Genomic DNA, 18,801 nt, shown 5'->3' with positions numbered 1-18,801 from the left:
ACAAGCTACACAAAGTCAGTTATATCCTTAACATATTGGGCCAAATCTTGCTGGAAAAATAACAACACGTTAACTCAACATCCAGGGGTATTCGACATTCAGGAAAGATAGGCAAAAAGGAAAGGGAGGTGGGGTAGCATTACTGGTTAAAGAAGGGATTAATACAATTGTAATGAAGGATATTAGCTCTGATGATGTGAAATCTGTATGGGTAGAATTGAGAAATACTAAGGGGAAAAAAACATTAGTGGGAGTGGTATATAGGCCTCCCAACAGTAAGGCGGAGGTTGGGGATGGCATGAAAAGGGAAATTAAAGAAGCGTGCAATAAGGGCACAGCAGTCATCATGGGTGACTTTAATCTACATATAGATTGGGCCAACCAAATTAGTAACAATACTGTGGAGGAGGAATTCCTGGAGTGTATATGGGATGGTTTCCTGGACCAATATGTCGAGGAACCAACCAGAGATCAGGCCATCTTAGACTGGGTATTATGTAATGAGAAAGGATTAATTAGCAATCTTGTTGTACGAGGCCCCTTGGGTTGGAGCGATCAGAATATGATCGAATTCTTCATTAAGATGGAGAATGAAGTAGTTGACTCAGAGACTAGGGTCCTCAATTTAAATAAAGGAAACTACGATGGTCTGAGGAACGAGTTGGGTAGGATTGATTGGGGAATGGCACTCAAAGGGTTGACGGTGGATAGGCAATGGCAAACATTCAAAGACCGAATGGATGAGCTACAAAATTTGTTCATCCCAGTTTGGCATAAAAATAAAACAAAAAAGGTGACTCAACCGTGGCTAACAAGGGAAATTAGGGATAGCATAAGATCCAAGGAGACAGCATATAAATTGGCCAGAAAAAGCAATAATCCTGAGGATTGGGAGCAGTTTAGGATTCAACAAAGGAGGACAAAGGGATTAATTAAGAAAGGGAAAATAGGATATGAGAGTAAGCTTTCAGGGAACATAAAAACTGACTGTAAAAGCTTTTATAGATATGTGAAGAGAAAAAGATTGGTGAAGTCAAGCGTAGGTCCCTTGCAGTCAGAATCAGGGGAATTTATAATGGGAAACAAAGAAATGGCAGACCAACTAAAATCATACTTTGGTTCTGTCTTCACAAAGGAGGACACAAATAACCTCCCAGAGATGCCGGGGAACATAGGGTCTGATGAAAGGGTGGAACTGAAAGAAATCAGTATTTGTAGGGAAATGGTGTTAGGAAAATTGATGGGACTGAAGGCCAATAAATTCCCAGGGCCTGATAATCTACATCCCAGGGTACTTAAGGAAGTGGCCCTAGAAATAGTAGATGCATTGCTGGTCATCTTCCAGAACTCGATAGACTCTGGAACAGTACCCATGGATTGGAGGGTAGCTAATGTTACCCCACTATTCAAAAAAGGTGGTAGAGAAAAAGCGGGGAATTATAGACCAGTAAGCCTGACATCGGTAGTGGGGAAAATGCTAGAGTCTATTATAAAATATGTAATAGCAGAGTACTTGGAAAGCAGTGACAGGATCGGACAAAGTCAACATGGATTTACAAAAGGTAAATCATGCTTGACTAATCTACTGGAATTTTTTGAGGATGTAACTGGTAAAATAGATAAGGGAGAACTAGTGGATGTGGTGTATTTGGACTTTCAGAAGGCTTTCGATAAGGTCCCACATAAGAGATTAGCATGCAAAATTAAGGCACATGGGATTGGGGACAAGGTATTGACTTGGATAGAGAACTGGTTGGCGGACAGAAAGCAAAGAGTTGGAATAAACGGGTCGTTTTCCGAGTGGCAGGCAGTGACTAGTGGGGTACCGCAAAGATCGGTCCTAGGACCCCAGCTGTTCACAATATATATTAATGATCTGGACGAGGGAATTGGATGTAATATCTCCAAATTTGCAGACGACACAAAGCTGGGTGGGAGGGTAAGCTGTGAGGAGGATGTCGTGAAACTCCAGTACGATTTGGACAGGTTGGGTAATTGGGCGGAAACATGGCAAATGCACTATAATGTGGATAAATGTGAGGTTATCCACTTTGGTGGCAAAAACAGGAAGGCAGATTATTATTTGAATGGCAATAGATTGGGAGAAGGGGAAGTGCAAAGAGATCTGGGTGTTCTTGTGCACCAGTCGCTGAAGGTAAGCATGCGGGTGCAGCAGGCGGTTAAGAAGGCAAATGATATGTTGGCCTTCGTAGCAAGAGGGTTCGAGTACAGGAACAAGGATGTCTTGCTACAGTTGTACAGGGCCTTGGTGAGACCGCACCTTGAGTATTGTGTGCAGTTTTGGTCGCCTTACCTGAGGAAGGACGTTCTTGCCATGGAAGGAGTGCAGCGAAGATTCACCAGGCTGATACCTGGGATGGCAGGAATGACGTATGAGGAGAGATTGTGTCGATTGGGCTTATACTCACTGGAGTTTAGAAGATTGAGAGGGGATCTCATCGAAACCTAAAAAATTCTGTCAGGCCTGGACAGACTAGATGCAGGAAGGATGTTTATGATGGCTGGGGAGTCCAGAACCAGTGGTCATAGTCTAAGGATAAGGGGTAAGCCATTTAGGACTGAAATTAGGAGGAATTTCTTCACCCAGAGAGTGGTGAACCTGTGGAATTCTCTGCCACAGAGGGCAGTGGAGGCCAGTTCATTAAATATATTCAAGAAAGAGTTGGATATATTTCTTAAGGCTAAAGGGATATGGGGAGAAGGCAGGGACAGGGTACTGAATTTGGATGATCAACCATGATCTCATTGAATGGCGGAGCAGGCTCGAAGGGCCGAATGGCCTACTCCTGCTCCTATCTTCTATGTTTCTATGCTGTATTAACACGTAAATCGGCCAGCAAGGTCAGGGGAGTAAGCGATACGCCATGAGTTGCGAATCTCCAGAACTTGCTGGTTGATTTACGCCGCTCGACTGTTTGCTTCACACAAACGGCATCTCGCCCTTAGCCTCCCCGCTATTTTTAAGAACTTGCTGGATTTGAACGATAATTGTCCATTAACCTCACCGCAGAAAGTTAGGGCTCATAATTAATAACGTAACTATCATTTTAACGGTGTGGTAATTGTTAATGCAATACCAATCTCTCCAGCCCAGGGAACAATTTAAAACTGCTGAGTCTCATTCCTGCATGTAGTAATTTGTTGTTGGAGATTTAAAAAAGTCAAACATTACATTTTTTTCTTACTTTTCCTATCTGTCTCATTTTTCTGTCCCTCTTAATCCACTCTTTATTTCCCTCTCTTTATTTCTCTTTCTGTACCTGATTTGGCTCTAATTCACTCTCCTTCTCGGTTTCTTGCTCAATCCTTCAATCCCATTGGTCAAGGTCGGTCCCGCCATTCACTAAAGTCCCAGATGCCCCGTTATCAGCTCGCACTTCCAGCGAGTTACAGCGCAAAATCTTTTCAAGCTGAAGGCTGCAGGAAAACGTCTAATTAACAGCGCATGCTGTGAGATTCCCCGCTCCAGCAAGATTTGGCCCATTCCCTCTAGCCTTGCTGTCTCCCAATTGCAACCTTTCTTATTTCTCAGGTCTATCAATACCAATTTGGCCCTTTCACCTCGGAACTCCTCGTTTGCTCCCTCGAAACTCCAAATATGCATATTGCTCCCTGCCTCCTCACTATGCTGAAATCAAGATTCATTGCATGCACTGAATAAATAGAGGCATAGAATACAAAAGCAAGGAAGTTATGATGAACCTTTATAAAAACACTGGTTCATCCTCAACTGGAGTATGTGTGTCCAATTCTGGGCACCGCACTTTAGGAAGGATGTGAAGGCCTTAGAGAGGGTGCAGAAAAGATTTACGAGAATGGTTCCACGGATGAGGGATTTCAGTTATGTGGCTAGACTGGAGAAGCTGGGATTGTTCTTCTTGGAGCAGAGAAGATTGGGAGGAGATTTAATAGAGGTGTTCAAAATCATGAGGGGTCTAGACAGAGAGAAACTGTTCCCAATGGCGGAAGGGTCGAGAACCAGAGGACACAAATTTAAGGTGATTGGCAGAAGAACCAAAGGCGACATGAGGAAAAACTTTTTTATGCAGCGAGTGGTTAGGATCTGGAATGCACTGCCTGAAAGGGTGGTGGAGGCAGATTCAATCGTGGCTTTCAAAAGGGAATTGGATAAGTACCTGAAGGAAAAGTATTTGCAGGGTTACGGGGAAAGGGCGGGGGCGTGGGACTAGCAGAAGTGCTTTTGCAGAGAGCTGGCACGGGCTCGACGGGCGGAATGGCCTCCTGTGCTGTAACCATTCTATGATTCACTGACTCTACACTAACCATTTTTTCCCAGGAACTCCAAACTACAGAAACTCCTTACCTCCTCTAGTCATCCCTTCCTATTCTAATCTTCAAATTTGGCATCACCTATTTCTTGATTTGTCTCAACTCTGTTTTTAACCCCAACACTGTCCTGCTCTCACTCCTTCACCCAGCGAGAGAAAAACCCAACATAACAGAGAGGACTTCGCAAGCAGCACAGTGCTGCCCAGACCTTATGGTGCTCATTTTACAAGTACGAGCTCTTTTTCATGGATTAATATTCTCCGACAGCCTGATCACTTAATGTGATTAATCCATCCATCATGGTTCATTAATGCAACCTTAAATCAAGGAGGACAGTCTAGTTGTTACCACTAGAGGGCGCCAACTCTCACTCTATGATTTGGCCTATTACTGAGTGCTTATTTTCCAAATGGAATGACCTGGTGCATCAGTCGACGAATATTGTACAGTGTTTCAACACACCGTCAACCCTGTTACTCCCCGACGGGCGAGTTACACCCAGAATTCTTTAAGATTGGCAAAGCAAGATAATTAACAGTGGTTAAGACTTGCAACAGGAACTTACAGCCCGACAACAACAACGACGTACATGGCTCCTTGTGGGCAGACAGGTGTCTCAAAGCATTTCACAGGGCGGTGGACGAATAGTTAGACACTAAGAAGGGTGAAAGCACGGTCAAAAAGAGGAGGGAGGGTCTTTTGAGACGAGTGGAAGTGCAGACTCCTGGCGGCCGCACTGGATGGATGGTGCTCTTATGAACCACACATGTATAATAAACTAGCAGCAATAAATCACTGACTTTGTCGAGTGCCCCTAGAGACGTCGCTCTTGACAGAAGCAGCTCTGTAGGAATGCAGGTTACTGCTGTTGTGTGGAGCTGGCCTCTTCAGCCGCTCGCCCTTTAACGACCAATGTCACCGTCACCGTGCCGTGGCCATTCGGTACAATGTCGCTCTTTCTTTATGTACCAGCGCTGCCCAGCTTTGAACGGATGAACCGCACTGCACACTGTGTTCTGAAGGCCAGACTGTCTCCATTTGTTAGAATCGAGTACCAGAGTCAAATGCCATAACCACCAGCCCTGCTGGTCAACTGTACAACAACTTTAATTTATACAGCACCTTTAACGTAGAAAAACGTCCCACGGCTCTTCACAGGAGTGTTATCAGGCAACATTTTGACACCGAGCCACACAACATGATATTAAGACAGGTGACCGAGCGTTTGGTCAAAGAGGTAGGTTTTAAGGAGCGTCTCAGAGGAGGTGAGAGAGGCGGAAAGGTTTAGGGAGGGAATTCCAGAGCTTAGGGCCTAGGCAGCCGAGAGCATGGCCTCCAACGGCGGAACAAAGAAATTCGGGGATGTGCAAGAGGCCAGAATTGGAGCAACGGCGTAATTAGACACAGAACGTGCTCCATAATCACTTTTATGTTGTTTCTTCCTAGTTCGTGCAACAAATTGCACTAATTGCTTGGCCACTTATGTTATTTGACTTTCAGTAATCACCATAAACAAACAAACACTTTGCAAGTTCTTGGTCATTTTTCTCCTGCGACTCACATCAAAGGGGTCAGCTGAGGGTAACTGGAGAGATTTTTAAACTGCTGAGAGAAGCTTTGCTCCCTGTGTTTTTTTGGCATGTTAGAGCTTGCTGTTAAGAAAGGGCCCTCTGTAATCCAGCTGTGATACAGCAGTCACACACCGACTCTGGCACCGACACAGCCTCACAGCTTCCAAAAAGGCAGGAGACACAAGTTTGTTCTTCAGATTCTGTGACCAAGGTCTGAAGTTGGAAAGTCGTCCAGTGTTGCCTATTATTTAGTTCATGGAGCTCACAAAATCTCACAAAGCAAAACAAAGCGTCCCTTGTTTTTACAAATCCGTGTCTGACTTGTCAACAGTTTAATCTCGCATAGAATGGCAAGATCTAACTGCTGCGACAATCGGTGAATTTTCCAAAGAAGCCATTTCACAAATAGGGTTTTTAAAATGCCACACAGATCAAGTGTCGAGAATGATTTAATTAAAATGCTTTTCACGTTGCGGTCAGTGAAAAGCTTATTATCTTTCTGTAGGTTTAAGTCCATAATGTCTTGAACCCTGATCCCGCTTTTCAATTCATTCCAGTTTATGGGGTTATACTTTCTCAGATTAACAGAGGTAGGTGCGGAGTGTCAAACTGCCAGGGCAGCTGAATAGCGGGTGGACCTTTGTAAGGAAGGCTGTTTGATCAGTTCTCGGAAACAGCTTAGAACGAGAAATAATATTATGGCAGGCCAGACATCTTAAGTGTGTAATGTTCCGACTACACTCAAGGGCTGTGTTGGCTAATGTGGCCATGTAAGTTGCTCTGTGTCCTGTTTCACGCAGTCGCTAACCCGAACATGAATGCCTTGGCCATTGTGCCACCTGATGGGAATTAAACTCCCAGAGAGCTGGAACTGTAACGTTATTGTGCTCTCTAAAGGAAAGTACTTGATAAGGGCGCAACAAGGCAAGATAAGCCAGCCACAAATCAACTCTAAAGCAGAGTAGCAACCAGTTGCGCCTATAGTAAATCTCATCATTGTATGCACGATATTTGAAAACAGGTTACGTACCTTGACGTATTCAAGGGCAAAGTCCATAATGTGCTTGTCCCTGTAGGTGAGAAAAGGAGTGTTGGTGACGTTTACTGGAGTATCAGAATGATTTATAAGAAAACATAAGGAGCTCATACATCTATTTGATGACCAACAAATGATTTCACCTCACAGTACATCTGCAAATTCAGGTTCCGTCTGGCAGCATTTAAAAAATAATTAAATGAAAGTATCCTTTACCCTGAATATATCAATGCACTCCTCCCACAAGCACTAAGTACTTTCTTGAGAATTAGATACCAAAAACATTTTTTTCTTAAACAGCACCTCCCAAACCCACGACCTCTATCACCTAGGACAAGGGCAGCAGGCGCATGGGAACACCACCCCCTCCAATTTCCCCAAGTCACACACCATCCTGACTTGGAAATATATCGCCGTTCCCTCATAAAATCATAGAATGGTTACAGCATGGAAGGCGGCCATTCGGCCCGTCGAGCCCGTGCCAGCTCTCTGCAAGAGCGCTTCAGCTAGTCCCACTCCCCCGCCCTTTCCCCGTAGCCCTGCAAATTTTTTTCCTGCGGGTACTTATCCAACTCCCTTTTGAAAGCCGTGATCGAGTCTGCCTCCACTACCCTTCATCGTCGCTGGGTCAAAATCCTGGAGCTCCCTCCCTAACAGCGCTGTGGGAGTACCTTCACCACACGGACTGCAGTGGTTCAAGGCGGCGGCTCACCACCACCTTCTCGAGGGCAACTAGGGATGGGCAATAAATGCTGGCCTTGCCAGCGACGCCCACATCCCAGGAACGAATAAAACAAAATTAAAGTAAGTCCTCTGTAAATATGTTCATTAAGATTTTTGTTCCATATTTAAAATCATAACTGCTTTCATTTAAAAATGTGTTTATAGTTTCATTGTAAACAGGTATCAGGACATTTCACAAAACTTGCAATGTTACGGCACACTGCAATCACAGGAATTCTTAGCTCACTGTTGGGAACATCCAGTTTTCAGATCTAGATTATTAAATGAGCCTATTATTTAACGGAGGTCACTCTAGTGAGGGAGCAATGGAGGTTACACTGACTATTCCATGAGTGGGAACGACCAAACAACGACCAAATCATGGAGCTCTTTAGCTGTCTCTCAGGAGCCCTGTTCCTTCAAGAATGCCGTTTGCACAACAAACGCTTTATGCAATAAAACACTGAAGATGAAATGTTGGTGTGATGAAATATATTCCATTCATCACTGCCTGTTTTCTGTGTCTTTTCCGGAATAATTGAGGCACATCAGTTGGGCAAACAATGGAATGTATGGCAACATCTGAATACAAAACTGTAAATGTATCATGGAGTTTGTCCGCACACCCGTGGTGCATGAATAGAAAGAAGTAAGTTTGGCCACAGGGAGCTGGGGTGGATTTCACAGAAAGTCATTTTCATGTTACAAAAGTTCATTTGGAGCGTTTTCCAGTCAAGCCTAAACCTGTGAATACACCGTGTGCCAGACAATCACTTCGGCACCATGCTTTCCACCATCTGATACACGGCTGGTGATCAGCTGCCTGTTCCAGCCTCACAAATCAGCAGCTTTTATCATGTAAACAACAATAGCAAAAACTCAAGTGGGCTTTTTTTTTGTCTTTAATTTGCTTTGACGGTCAGCGGTTTCCACATTGCACTTTTTTTGTTGGCATGAATGAGGTTCTTTTACTAAAAGGTGTTCTGTGCCCTTCCCTTGCCTGGTGCTCACTGCCCATACTGGAGTCACCCCAGGACTCTGTCAAATGCTATTCTGCAGTCAGCCACCAAGGGGCGTGTGAGAGTAGTCCGGAGTCCACTCTCTCACCGGTGTGGGAGTGTTTTTTTTTCAGGAACAGGAGTAGGCCATTCAGCCTCTTGAGCTTGATCCGCCATTCATGGCTGATCTGTGTCTCAATTCCTTTTACCCGCCTTGGTTCCATATCCCTTAATACCCTTACCCAACAAAAATCAATCAATCTCAGTTCTGAAATTTTCAATTGACTCCCCCCAGCCTCAACAATTGTTTGGGGGAGTTCCAGGTTTCCACTACCCTTTGTGCGAAGAAGTGCTTCCTGACATCACCCCTGAATGACCTGGCTCTAATTTTAAGGTTATGCCCCCCTTTGTTCTGAACTCTCCCACCAGAGGAAGCAGTTTCATTTTTCTCCCCTCGAGAGGAGATCAGTGGCCATTTAAAAAAAAAAAAAATCCTTCTCCCCTCCCTTCCAGTCCTGTTGCCTCGTGGCTGGGGGACAATTCTACAGACACCGAACAACCTCCAATGCCTCGTCTAAGTGGCATTATTCACATGTGAGCCTTGGCAGAGCATGTTGGCAGGATATTCGACTGTTAGTTGGGGGCGAGGTGTGGAAATCAGCACAGCCAAGCCTGACCTCACATCCACATAAGCCCACCCCCCAGAAAGGGCCACTGGACAGTGATCAGGAGTGGACGCTGGCCCACTTTGCCTAACCCAGGAGCCGGAGCTCAATTGTCATAAATCGCAACTTCTACAAGAAGTAACTCAGGAAGTACTACTGAACGGCCAGCTGAGGGCGCCGTCCGAGGAGTATAAATACTCGGGCGTGGGCCCAACTTGGCCAGAGACAATCTGGAAACAGGAAGCTAGTGACTACTAACTAGACCTCCATGTTTTGTTACAACTGAGACCAGCACAGATCTTCTGGCTCTGTGTATCATCCTTTAAATATCTTTACAGTCTAGCATTATCCTCCCTTATAGTGTTAGCTGCACTGCTGATATTATTCCAGTCAAATTAAAAAGAGGAAGCCCCGTAAAGATTTGTTTGAATGGAGCTGCTCCTCTCCCTGTTTTTTGCTCCATGTGGATTACAGAGACAATGTAAGGAGTAGACTGGGAGGTGATGTGGAATCATTCCAAGTCTACATTCCATTTAACGTCTACAATGCAGGCAATGCTGCTATGCAATAGCACTGTCGATCAGTTTTACACACACACACACAGCCCATCTCTCACACAGCCTGAACAAACACACACTTATTAACCAAGTCCCAATAATTAACCAAGTATTCAGAAGTAGCTCGCCTCCCGATCACATTCTCAGGGACTGCTTTGGGCGCGCGCCAATCGGCCAAGTGCGAGTGCTGCTTTTACAAGTGTTTTCCTCTGTGGGAATTTTATTTTAAAATATCAGGATTAGGTCGCAGCATTACTCATTCATGAAGTTTAGACCCAACTAGAAAATACACTGAAGGCCACAGAGTAGATTCGCATGGGGCTGAGAAACTATAGTTATGAAGAAAGGCTCGAGATACTGGGTCTATCGCCACTGGAGCAGAGAAACTCAAGATGAGATCTTAGAGGTTTTATCTTTTTTTTAAAAAAAAAAAGGGTTTTGATAGGGTAAATAGGAAAAAATTATTTCCTCTGATTGGGGAATCAGTGACAAGGGATCATCAATTTAAAATTACAGGAAACTCTTTTTTTACCGGCACCTAAATAACCAGAAATCTCTCTTAACCGGCAAAATTCAGGAGTAGGTTCAGGTAAGTTTTGCTTCATATTAGTGGCTGTGTAACCGGGGTTCCTGGATCTGTTGCCATGCAACAGGGACGCCTGGATCTGTGGCCGTGTAACCGGGGTTCCTGCACCTGTTGCCATGCAACAGGGACGCCTGGATCTGTGGCCGTGTAACTGGGACTCCTGCACCTGTTGCCATGCAACAGGGACGCCTGGATCTGTGGCTGTGTAACCGGGGTTCCTGCACCTGTTGCCATGCAACAGGGACGCCTGGATCTGTGGCCGTGTACGGGGCTCTCGTACCTTAGTAAGTATACCTCTCTGTAATCCGGACTTTTTGATCAACCGGCAGCATGTCGGTCCCGTTGGTGCCGGATAAATAAGAGTTTCCTGTACATAGGATCAGGAGTAGGCCATTCAGCCCCTTGAGCCTGTTCCACCATTCAATTAGATCCATGGCTAATCTGTATCTTAACTCCATTTACCCGCATTGATTCCATATCCCTTAATACCCTCGTCTAAGAAAAATCTATCAATCTCAGTTTTCACATTTTCAATTGACCCCCAGCCTCAACAGCTTTTTGGAGGAGAGTGTTCCAGATTTCCACTATCCTTTGTGTGAGGATGTGCTTCCTGACATCAACCCCAGAACGGCCTAGCTCTAATTTAAAGGTTCTGCCCCCTTGTTCTGGACTCCCCCACCAGAGGAAATCATTTATCTCCATCTACCTTATCAAACCCTTTAATTATCTTAAACACCTCCTTAGATCACCCCTTAATCTTCTATACTTAAGCGAATACAAGCCTAGCCTATGCAACCTGTCCTCGTAATTGAACCCTTTTAGCCTCAGCAGAATTCTGGTGAATCTGCGCTGCATCCCCTCCAAGGCCAAGATATCCTTCTACCTGCCTCGGGAATTCATGGCTGTTATCATCACTGCGGTCTACATCCCACCACACGCTAATGCCAAACTAGCACTGAAGGACCTCTACAGGGCCATCAGCGAACAACAAACTGCGCACCCAGACGGAGCTTTTATCGTTGCGGGGGACTTCAATCATATAAACCTAAAATCTGTACTACCGAAATTCCACCAGAATGTTTCCTGCCCCACAAGAGGGGAGAACACTCTGGATCAAGTCTACACGAGCATTATAAGGCCATTCCCTGCCCCCACCTTGGGAAGTCTGACCACCTCTCCCTGTTCCTAGCCCCGGCATACAAACCACTCATCAAAAGAGTGAGAACATCAGTGAGATCAGTGAAAGTATGGCCAGAGGGGGCAGTCTCGGAGCTTCAGGGTTGCTTCGAACACACTGATTGGGGCATGTTTGCCCATAATGACATCGAGGAATACGTATCCACAGTGCTATTCTACATTAACAGTTGTGTCGAGGTCGTCACGACCCATAAAAATATCAGGACATACCCCAGCCAGAAACCCTGGATGAACGGAGAGGTCCGCTCGCTGTTGAAAGCACGCGACGCAGCATTTAAATCTGGCGACGCGGCGGCTTACAGTGCAGCTAGGACCAATCTAAAAAAGAGTATCAGGACTGCCAAAAGGAAACAGACACTGCGGATAGAGGATCATTTCCACAACAACTCGGACCCCCGGCGCATGTGGCAAGGCATCCAGTCCATCACTGACTACAAGAGCAAAAACACCAGCCCCCCGGTTAGCGATGCCTCCCTTCCGGAGGAGCTTAACAACTTCTACGCTCGCTTCGACAGGGACAACAGGGAGCCGGCTACCAAAGCCTTGCCACCCCTGGAAGACCAGGTGCTCACTCTGTCGACCTCCGACGTAAGGGGTGTTCTACGCGGAGTGAACACACGAAAGGCTGCTGGACCGGATAGCATCCCTGGACGGGTACTCAAGGAATGTGCTGATCAGCTGGCTGATGTCTTCACCGCCATCTTCAATCTGTCATTGGCCCAGGCAGTAGTCCCTACATGCTTCAAGACCGCTACCATTATTCCTGTGCCAAAGCAAACGGCTGTGACGTGCCTGAACGACTATCAACCTGTCGCACTCACACCCATCATAATGAAGTGTTGAGAGAGACTGGTCCTGGCTCACATCAAAGCCAGTGTTCCCACCTCTCTTGACCAACACCAGTTTGCCTATCGTGCAAACAGATCAATGGAGGATGCAATCACAACTGCTCTACACTCTGCACTGAATCACTTAGATGGTAAAGAGACCTACATCAGAATGCTGTTCATAGACTACAGCTCAGCATTCAACACTATCGTCCCCAACAAGCTGGCCACCAAACTCCACACTCTTGGCCTGAACACTTCCTTCTGCAACTGGACCCTGGACTTCCTAACAAACAGACCCCAGTCTGTCAAATTAGGTAACCACACCTCCCCCCCCCCCCCGCCCCCACGACCCTGAACACGGGGGCCCCACAAGGATGTGTGCTGAGCCCTCTCCACCCACAACTGTGTGGCTGTTCATGGTTCCAACACCATCATCAAGTTTGCGGATGATACCACGGTAGTAGGCCAGATCACCAACAACGATGAGTCAGCCTACAGGGAGGAGGTCCAGCATCTCGTGAAGTGGCGCGCCGATAACAACCTGGCCCTTAACATCAAGAAAACCAAAGAAATCATTGTGGACGTCAGGAAGTCTAAAGGCGGAAGTCACACCCCCATCCACATCCATGGGGCTGTGGTGGAAAGGGTGGACAGCTTTAAGTTCCTCAGAGTCCACATCACGGAAGACCTCTCCTGGTCCCTCAATACCTCCTCTCTGGTGAAGAAGGCCCAGCAGCGCCTATATTTCCTAAGGAGGCTGAAGGGATGTAACCTGTCACCCCTGATCCTCTCTAACTTTTCCCACTGCACAATAGAGAGCATCCTGATGAACTGTATCACAGTATGGTATGGCAGCTGTAGCTACTATGACCGGAAAGCCCTGCAGCGGGTAGTCAAAACTGCCCAACGCATTACCGGCACCCGGCTACCGACCATAGAGCACATATACCAGAAACGCTGTTTACAGAGGTCACGGACCATCATCAAAGACCCTACCCACCCCAGCCACAGTCTGTTTGCCCTCCTGCCATCTGGGAGACGCTACAGATGCATTCGCACCCGTACGACCAGATTTAGGAACAGCTTCTTTCCCAGGGCTGTCATCCTACTGAACTCCACAAATAAACTCTAAAGCCTGCACATCTGCCAATGCACTTTATTATGGTTATGTTAATGTATTACAAGCCAAATGTGTGTTGAATGTTTAAATGTCTTAATCTAAATGTACACTCTCGGGAGCCGCAAGCCTACATTTCGTTGTACTGCACTTGTGCACTAACAATGACAATAAAGTTGATTATGATTGATTGATTATGATTATGATTATGAAGTGCCAGCCTAGATCATGTGCTCAAGTCACTGGAGTGGGGTTTGACTCAACAGACGGGAGTCCTACGACTGAGCCAAGCTGACACTATTGGGATACGGTCTCTTGAAAACCTGTCAAAAGATGTGGAACAGCTGCCGTGTGTACATTTTGTGACAGTCACGGTTTACATACAACAGCTTGGGTAAATGTCAAATTGATACCAATGCTTCCCACACAGCACTGAGCACATAACACAGGGAATAACAGGTGTCGACAGGAACCATTTTTGCCAACACCCGTCCGATCTTGGATGGAAAGCCATGAACAGAACCGTCACTCAGCTTCCAAAGTCAGGAGCTGACACACGTACCGGATGAAGGCTGACCTTCTTACTGAAAACTGGTGAATGAAAGACCAGCTCTGATCATTAAACTACCCCCTTTTATAACGTGGCACATTCTCTGAATAGATGGGAAAGCAAAAAAAAAAAACAAACACGGAGAAAGAACAGAGAGAAAAAAAGGGCAAGTGAATCCAGGTGTCAGAGAACCAACCAAGTATGTGGGTTAACAGAATGCCATAGTTCTAGCTCTTGCCCATCCCGGCATTCCTCACTCTACTCAGCTATCCATAGAATGAAGAGAGATAAAATTGAACTTCAAAAGGTCATTAATCTCGAACCTCCTCATTCGCTTTTCTGTTCAGTTTCAGGTTGCTGCGATGCGCAGCCGCAAGTAGTTTCGTGTCTTCCTCCTCGCCTCTGCTGTAAGTGTTGACTCGCTGCTGGGATATAGTTTCACAAGCACCTCGCCCAAATGGCTGTTCTTTAGCTGAGATTCCAGACGGTGTCAGCAAGCTGTTCAGTGGTTAATTTCCCCCTCGTGCACCCAGAGGCACGGAGAGCAATTGTCCACTTCCTGAGACCAGCGAGCTCAGCGCAGTGCAGGGTGAGGGTGCCAAAGTGTCATTCTTCACCGGTCTGTATGGTTTAGTGCAACAGTGGTTGATGCCTTTAGGCCAACTTAGCTGGCATTAGATCTAATGTAGCTTTACTCCTAGCAGCAAGACCTATTTAATTTTAAACAACTCAAAAGGTTGATGGGACAGAGCCCGCAGTGAACTCTCATTTAATCACTGGTGTAACGACAGTACAGCACCAGTGTAGGGTATATGTCATATAAAAACCAAGACTGAACACAGGAAAACAGCCAGTTTCCAACAGATAGCCCCATTCACTGCCAGGTTTGTACCAAGTGAGCGTGACATTGCAAACCAATTATGCTGAGTTATGTCGCTCTCGTAACGAGAATGAATGGCATTATTTTGTGATTGGAGAGAACTGACAGGATGGTTGTCGATCAGAGGGAAATAGAATGGCAGCAGAGAAGATGGCGCATGTTTAAAAGTGGCTGTGATAGAAACGGGTGTGATATAGTCACCCTGCTTTCAGCCCGCAGCCCAAACCTGAGCCCCACACTCTCCCCCTTGAAAAAAATTAACTTACATATTTCATACCCTGACTCAAAACAGATTTTTTTTTATTGTTATATGCGTGCTATTTGTGCATAAATACAGTAACCCAAAGGGTGAGTGTTGTGTATTAATACTATGGTTGAGGACAAAGACAAACCAATGTTAGGCCTTTTCTTCAAGGTCAGTGGCCAAGTGATGGCTGGGTGGGACCAGCAACGTTACACTGCACTTTTGGGCAAGAGTAAATAAAACCACTGTCAAACCAGCCTCAAAGTGCAGTGTAACAGGGCATAAATATACTTTTGGGGTTGTGACTATGGGACACGGTGCATACATTCCCCAGAATGGAATTCTCAGTGATATCAGATAGAGAAAGGTACCAAAGAGGGAGAAAAATCTAAGTAATTTCATGGGTTGTAGATATGATTATGCAAGCACATCATTTATAGATTGCTTACTCAGAAGGACAGATGTTGTATCATCTCGCTTATTGTAAATTGGTTTTGTGGCTTTAAGATGAGACTGAAGCCCAGTGATGAAGCATTTATACTCATGCAACAGTAACAAACGGAAAGATTGGCCTATTCATGCTTCCCGTTTGAATATCATTGAGGTTTCTGAAATTTTCCCTCTTTCTCCATGAAGTTTCTATGCAACAGTTATCAGTGCCGATCACGTGTGAACACCACTGCTCCAAAAGCAGATACGAGCCTAGAAATTACCCCTGGTGAAATTAGCACGTGTGTTCTTATGACGCTTCTCATTCCGCTAGTCCAATTAGTTCATTATCCCTGTGCTTGTTGGCCTACATTGGCTCCTGGTCCATTAACGCCTCGATTTTAAAATTTTCATCTGTGTGTTCAAATCCCTCCATGGCCTCACCCCTCCCTATCTCTGTAACATTCTCCAGCCCCACAACCCTCCGAGATCTCTACGTTTCTCCAACTCCGACCTCTTGTGCATTCTCCCACTTCCTTCACCCCCACCACTGGTGGCCGTGCCTTCAGCAGCCTAGGCCCCAAGTTCTGGAATTCCCTCCCTAACTTCTCTACCTCTCTCTCCTCCTGTACCTGTCCTAATGTTTGTTGTATTGTTGTACAACCACCACCCTTTGGCTTGGTGTCTGATGACGCTTCATAAATGCAAGTTGTCGTTGCTACTTCGATGCTAGAGTAACCTGTTCAAAATAACCCTGGTTAAAGTCTGTGTGAAAATAATGGTATGGGGAATGTCAAAAAAATGTGTTAAACATTCCTCTGCTAATATTGCCAACAGTGATTCGAGGCTACAGTGCCCTGGGCACAGATTTATGAAAGAACTGAGTGCTTCTTTTGTGCAATCTCTGACAAATTCATAACCGCACAAAACCTACGGCCGAACCTTGCCTTCAGCTAGTCTCACAAAACCAATTTGCATTGACCTCTCTCTCTCCTTTCACGAGAGTATGTGCCCTTCTATTTGCCCTGGTTGATCTTGCCGTGCAGTACCTGTGGCCAATCTGTTTCTAGGCCGCTGCCGCCATTCACTGAGAAGAAGGGACAGCAGCCGAGAGGCAGCTCGGCCTCTGATTTTCTCTCTCCCTCAGTTCCTCCCTCCAGCAACGTGACTGAGGTCAGTCGGCGCTGGGGATTGAACTTGCAGCCTCTGCTGCTGTTGCCCTGTTCTCTGGGGTTTCTGTCTCGCTCTTAAATTCTTTGAAAAAATAATCAGTGTCATAAATCGCAACTTCTACAAGAAGTAACTCAGGAAGTACTACTGAACGGCCAGCTGAGGGCGCCGCCCGAGGAGTATAAATACTCGGGCGTGGGCCCAACTTGGCCAGAGACAATCTGGAAACAGGAAGCTAGTGACTACTAACTAGACCTCCATGTTTTGTTACAAGTCGATTAAAGCCTTGCTTTATGTACAACCAAGTGCGTAGTGAGTCTTTATTACGTCAATCAGCTTTAAAATATAATTCACGAGTAAAATGTCCACTGCAAGTCTTCTTCTTAGAGCGAGCAGAGAACAATACCCGATTCTGATACCAGTCACTTAACCCAGCGACCAAGCACCACATTGGAGCTCATGACAACCACGGAAAGCCAACATTCTCTGTGATAGACAGTACAATCTACACTTCCGCTTGCTAAGGAGACTCCAGGACTTGAGGTGCAACATTTTAGAATAGTTTTGCCAGGTTCTTTGCCTTTCACTTTGCACACAGAGAAGGAATTATCTCCTATTTTAGACGTACCAATAGTTTCATTGGCCTAGAAATTCTAACATGCCCAAAACCATGGTCCTGGGTTAAAATTGGTCTGGGACCTCATTAAAATGATTCAGGCATGCAGCCAGTGCTACCCGCACTATTCACTGGCTGCACGTTATGTTGTGGGGGGGGGGGGTGGTTGGTTGAGGGCGGGCTATAAGGTGTCTCTTCCACTTAAAGGCAGCCAGCAACTCTTAAAGGGGAGGTGCATTCTGGCTGCTGACAATGGGGAAATTCCTCAGAATCAAGAAGATGGCTGGAAGAGGTCCAGACAGGGCACCCAGGTTCTCTGATGCCGCATTGGAGGCCCTGGTGCAGGCGATGGACAGGAAGAGGGAGATCCTGTTCTCCCCAGGGGACTGAAAGACTTCAGGCAACACCTCAACCGCCAGTTGGAAGAGGTTGCAGAGGAAGTCAATGGTAGCAGCTTAGCTCCCAACTTGTGTCAAGGCTTTGCTCTGAGCATGGAGACCATTCCGTCCAACCTGACCAAATGGTCAGCTCCATGAACATGATAGTGGCACCCACCATGATAAGAACATAAGAAATAGGAGCAGGATTCGGCCATTTGGCCCCTCGAGCCTGCTCTACCATTCAATAAGATCATGGCTGATCTTCTACCTCATCTCCACTTTCCTGCACTATCCCCATATCCCTTGATTCCCTTAATATTCAAAAATCTATCAATCTCTGTCTTGAATATACTCAACGACTGAGCCTCCACAGCCCTCTGGGGTAGAGAATTCCAAAGGTTCACCACCCTCTGAGTGAAGAAATGTCTCCTCATCTCAGTCCTAAATGGCCGACCCCTTATTCTGAGACTGTGACCCCCTGGTTCTAGACTCCCCATCCAGGGGAAACATCCTCTCTGCATCTACCCTGTCAAGCCCTGTAAGAATTTTGTATGTTTCAATGAGATCACCTCTCACTCTTCTAAACTCTAGAGAATATAGGCCTAGTCTACTCAATCTCTCCTCATAGGACAATCCCCCCCATCCCATGAATCAGTCTGGTGAACCTTCGTTGCACTCCCCCTATGGCAAGTATATCCTTCCTTAGGTAAGGAGACCAAAACTGTACACAATACTCCAGGTGTGGTCTCACCAGGGCCCTATATAATTGCAGTAAGACGTCTTTACTCTTATACTCAAATCCTCTTGTAATAAAGGCCAACAGACCATTTGCTTTCCTAATTGCTTGCTGTACCTGCATGTTAACTTTCAGTGATTCGTGGACGAGGACACCCAGGTCCCTCTGAACACCAACATTTCCCAATCTCTCACCATTTAAAAAA

At 45.9% G+C, this 18,801-nt stretch overlaps 1 protein-coding gene across 4 annotated transcripts in view; it reads right to left on the bottom strand.

Moving 5' to 3' along the window:
- bcar3 (BCAR3 adaptor protein, NSP family member) overlaps nucleotides 1–18,801 on the bottom strand; it is a 219,140-nt gene that overhangs the window by 70,077 nt on the left and 130,262 nt on the right. For all 4 annotated transcript variants that reach the window (XM_085983300.1, XM_085983301.1, XM_085983302.1 and 1 more), the window contains one exon: nucleotides 6,913–6,952. In XM_085983300.1, coding sequence (XP_085839426.1) covers nucleotides 6,913–6,952 — 40 coding nt within the window. The remainder of the gene's footprint in view (nucleotides 1–6,912; nucleotides 6,953–18,801) is intronic.

Source organism: Somniosus microcephalus, chromosome 3 (assembly GCF_052327205.1).
Source record: "Somniosus microcephalus isolate GS21.2 chromosome 3, FLI_Smic_1.0, whole genome shotgun sequence".
Lineage (NCBI taxonomy): Eukaryota > Metazoa > Chordata > Chondrichthyes > Squaliformes > Somniosidae > Somniosus > Somniosus microcephalus.
This window is presented reverse-complemented; position numbering and strand designations above follow the sequence as displayed.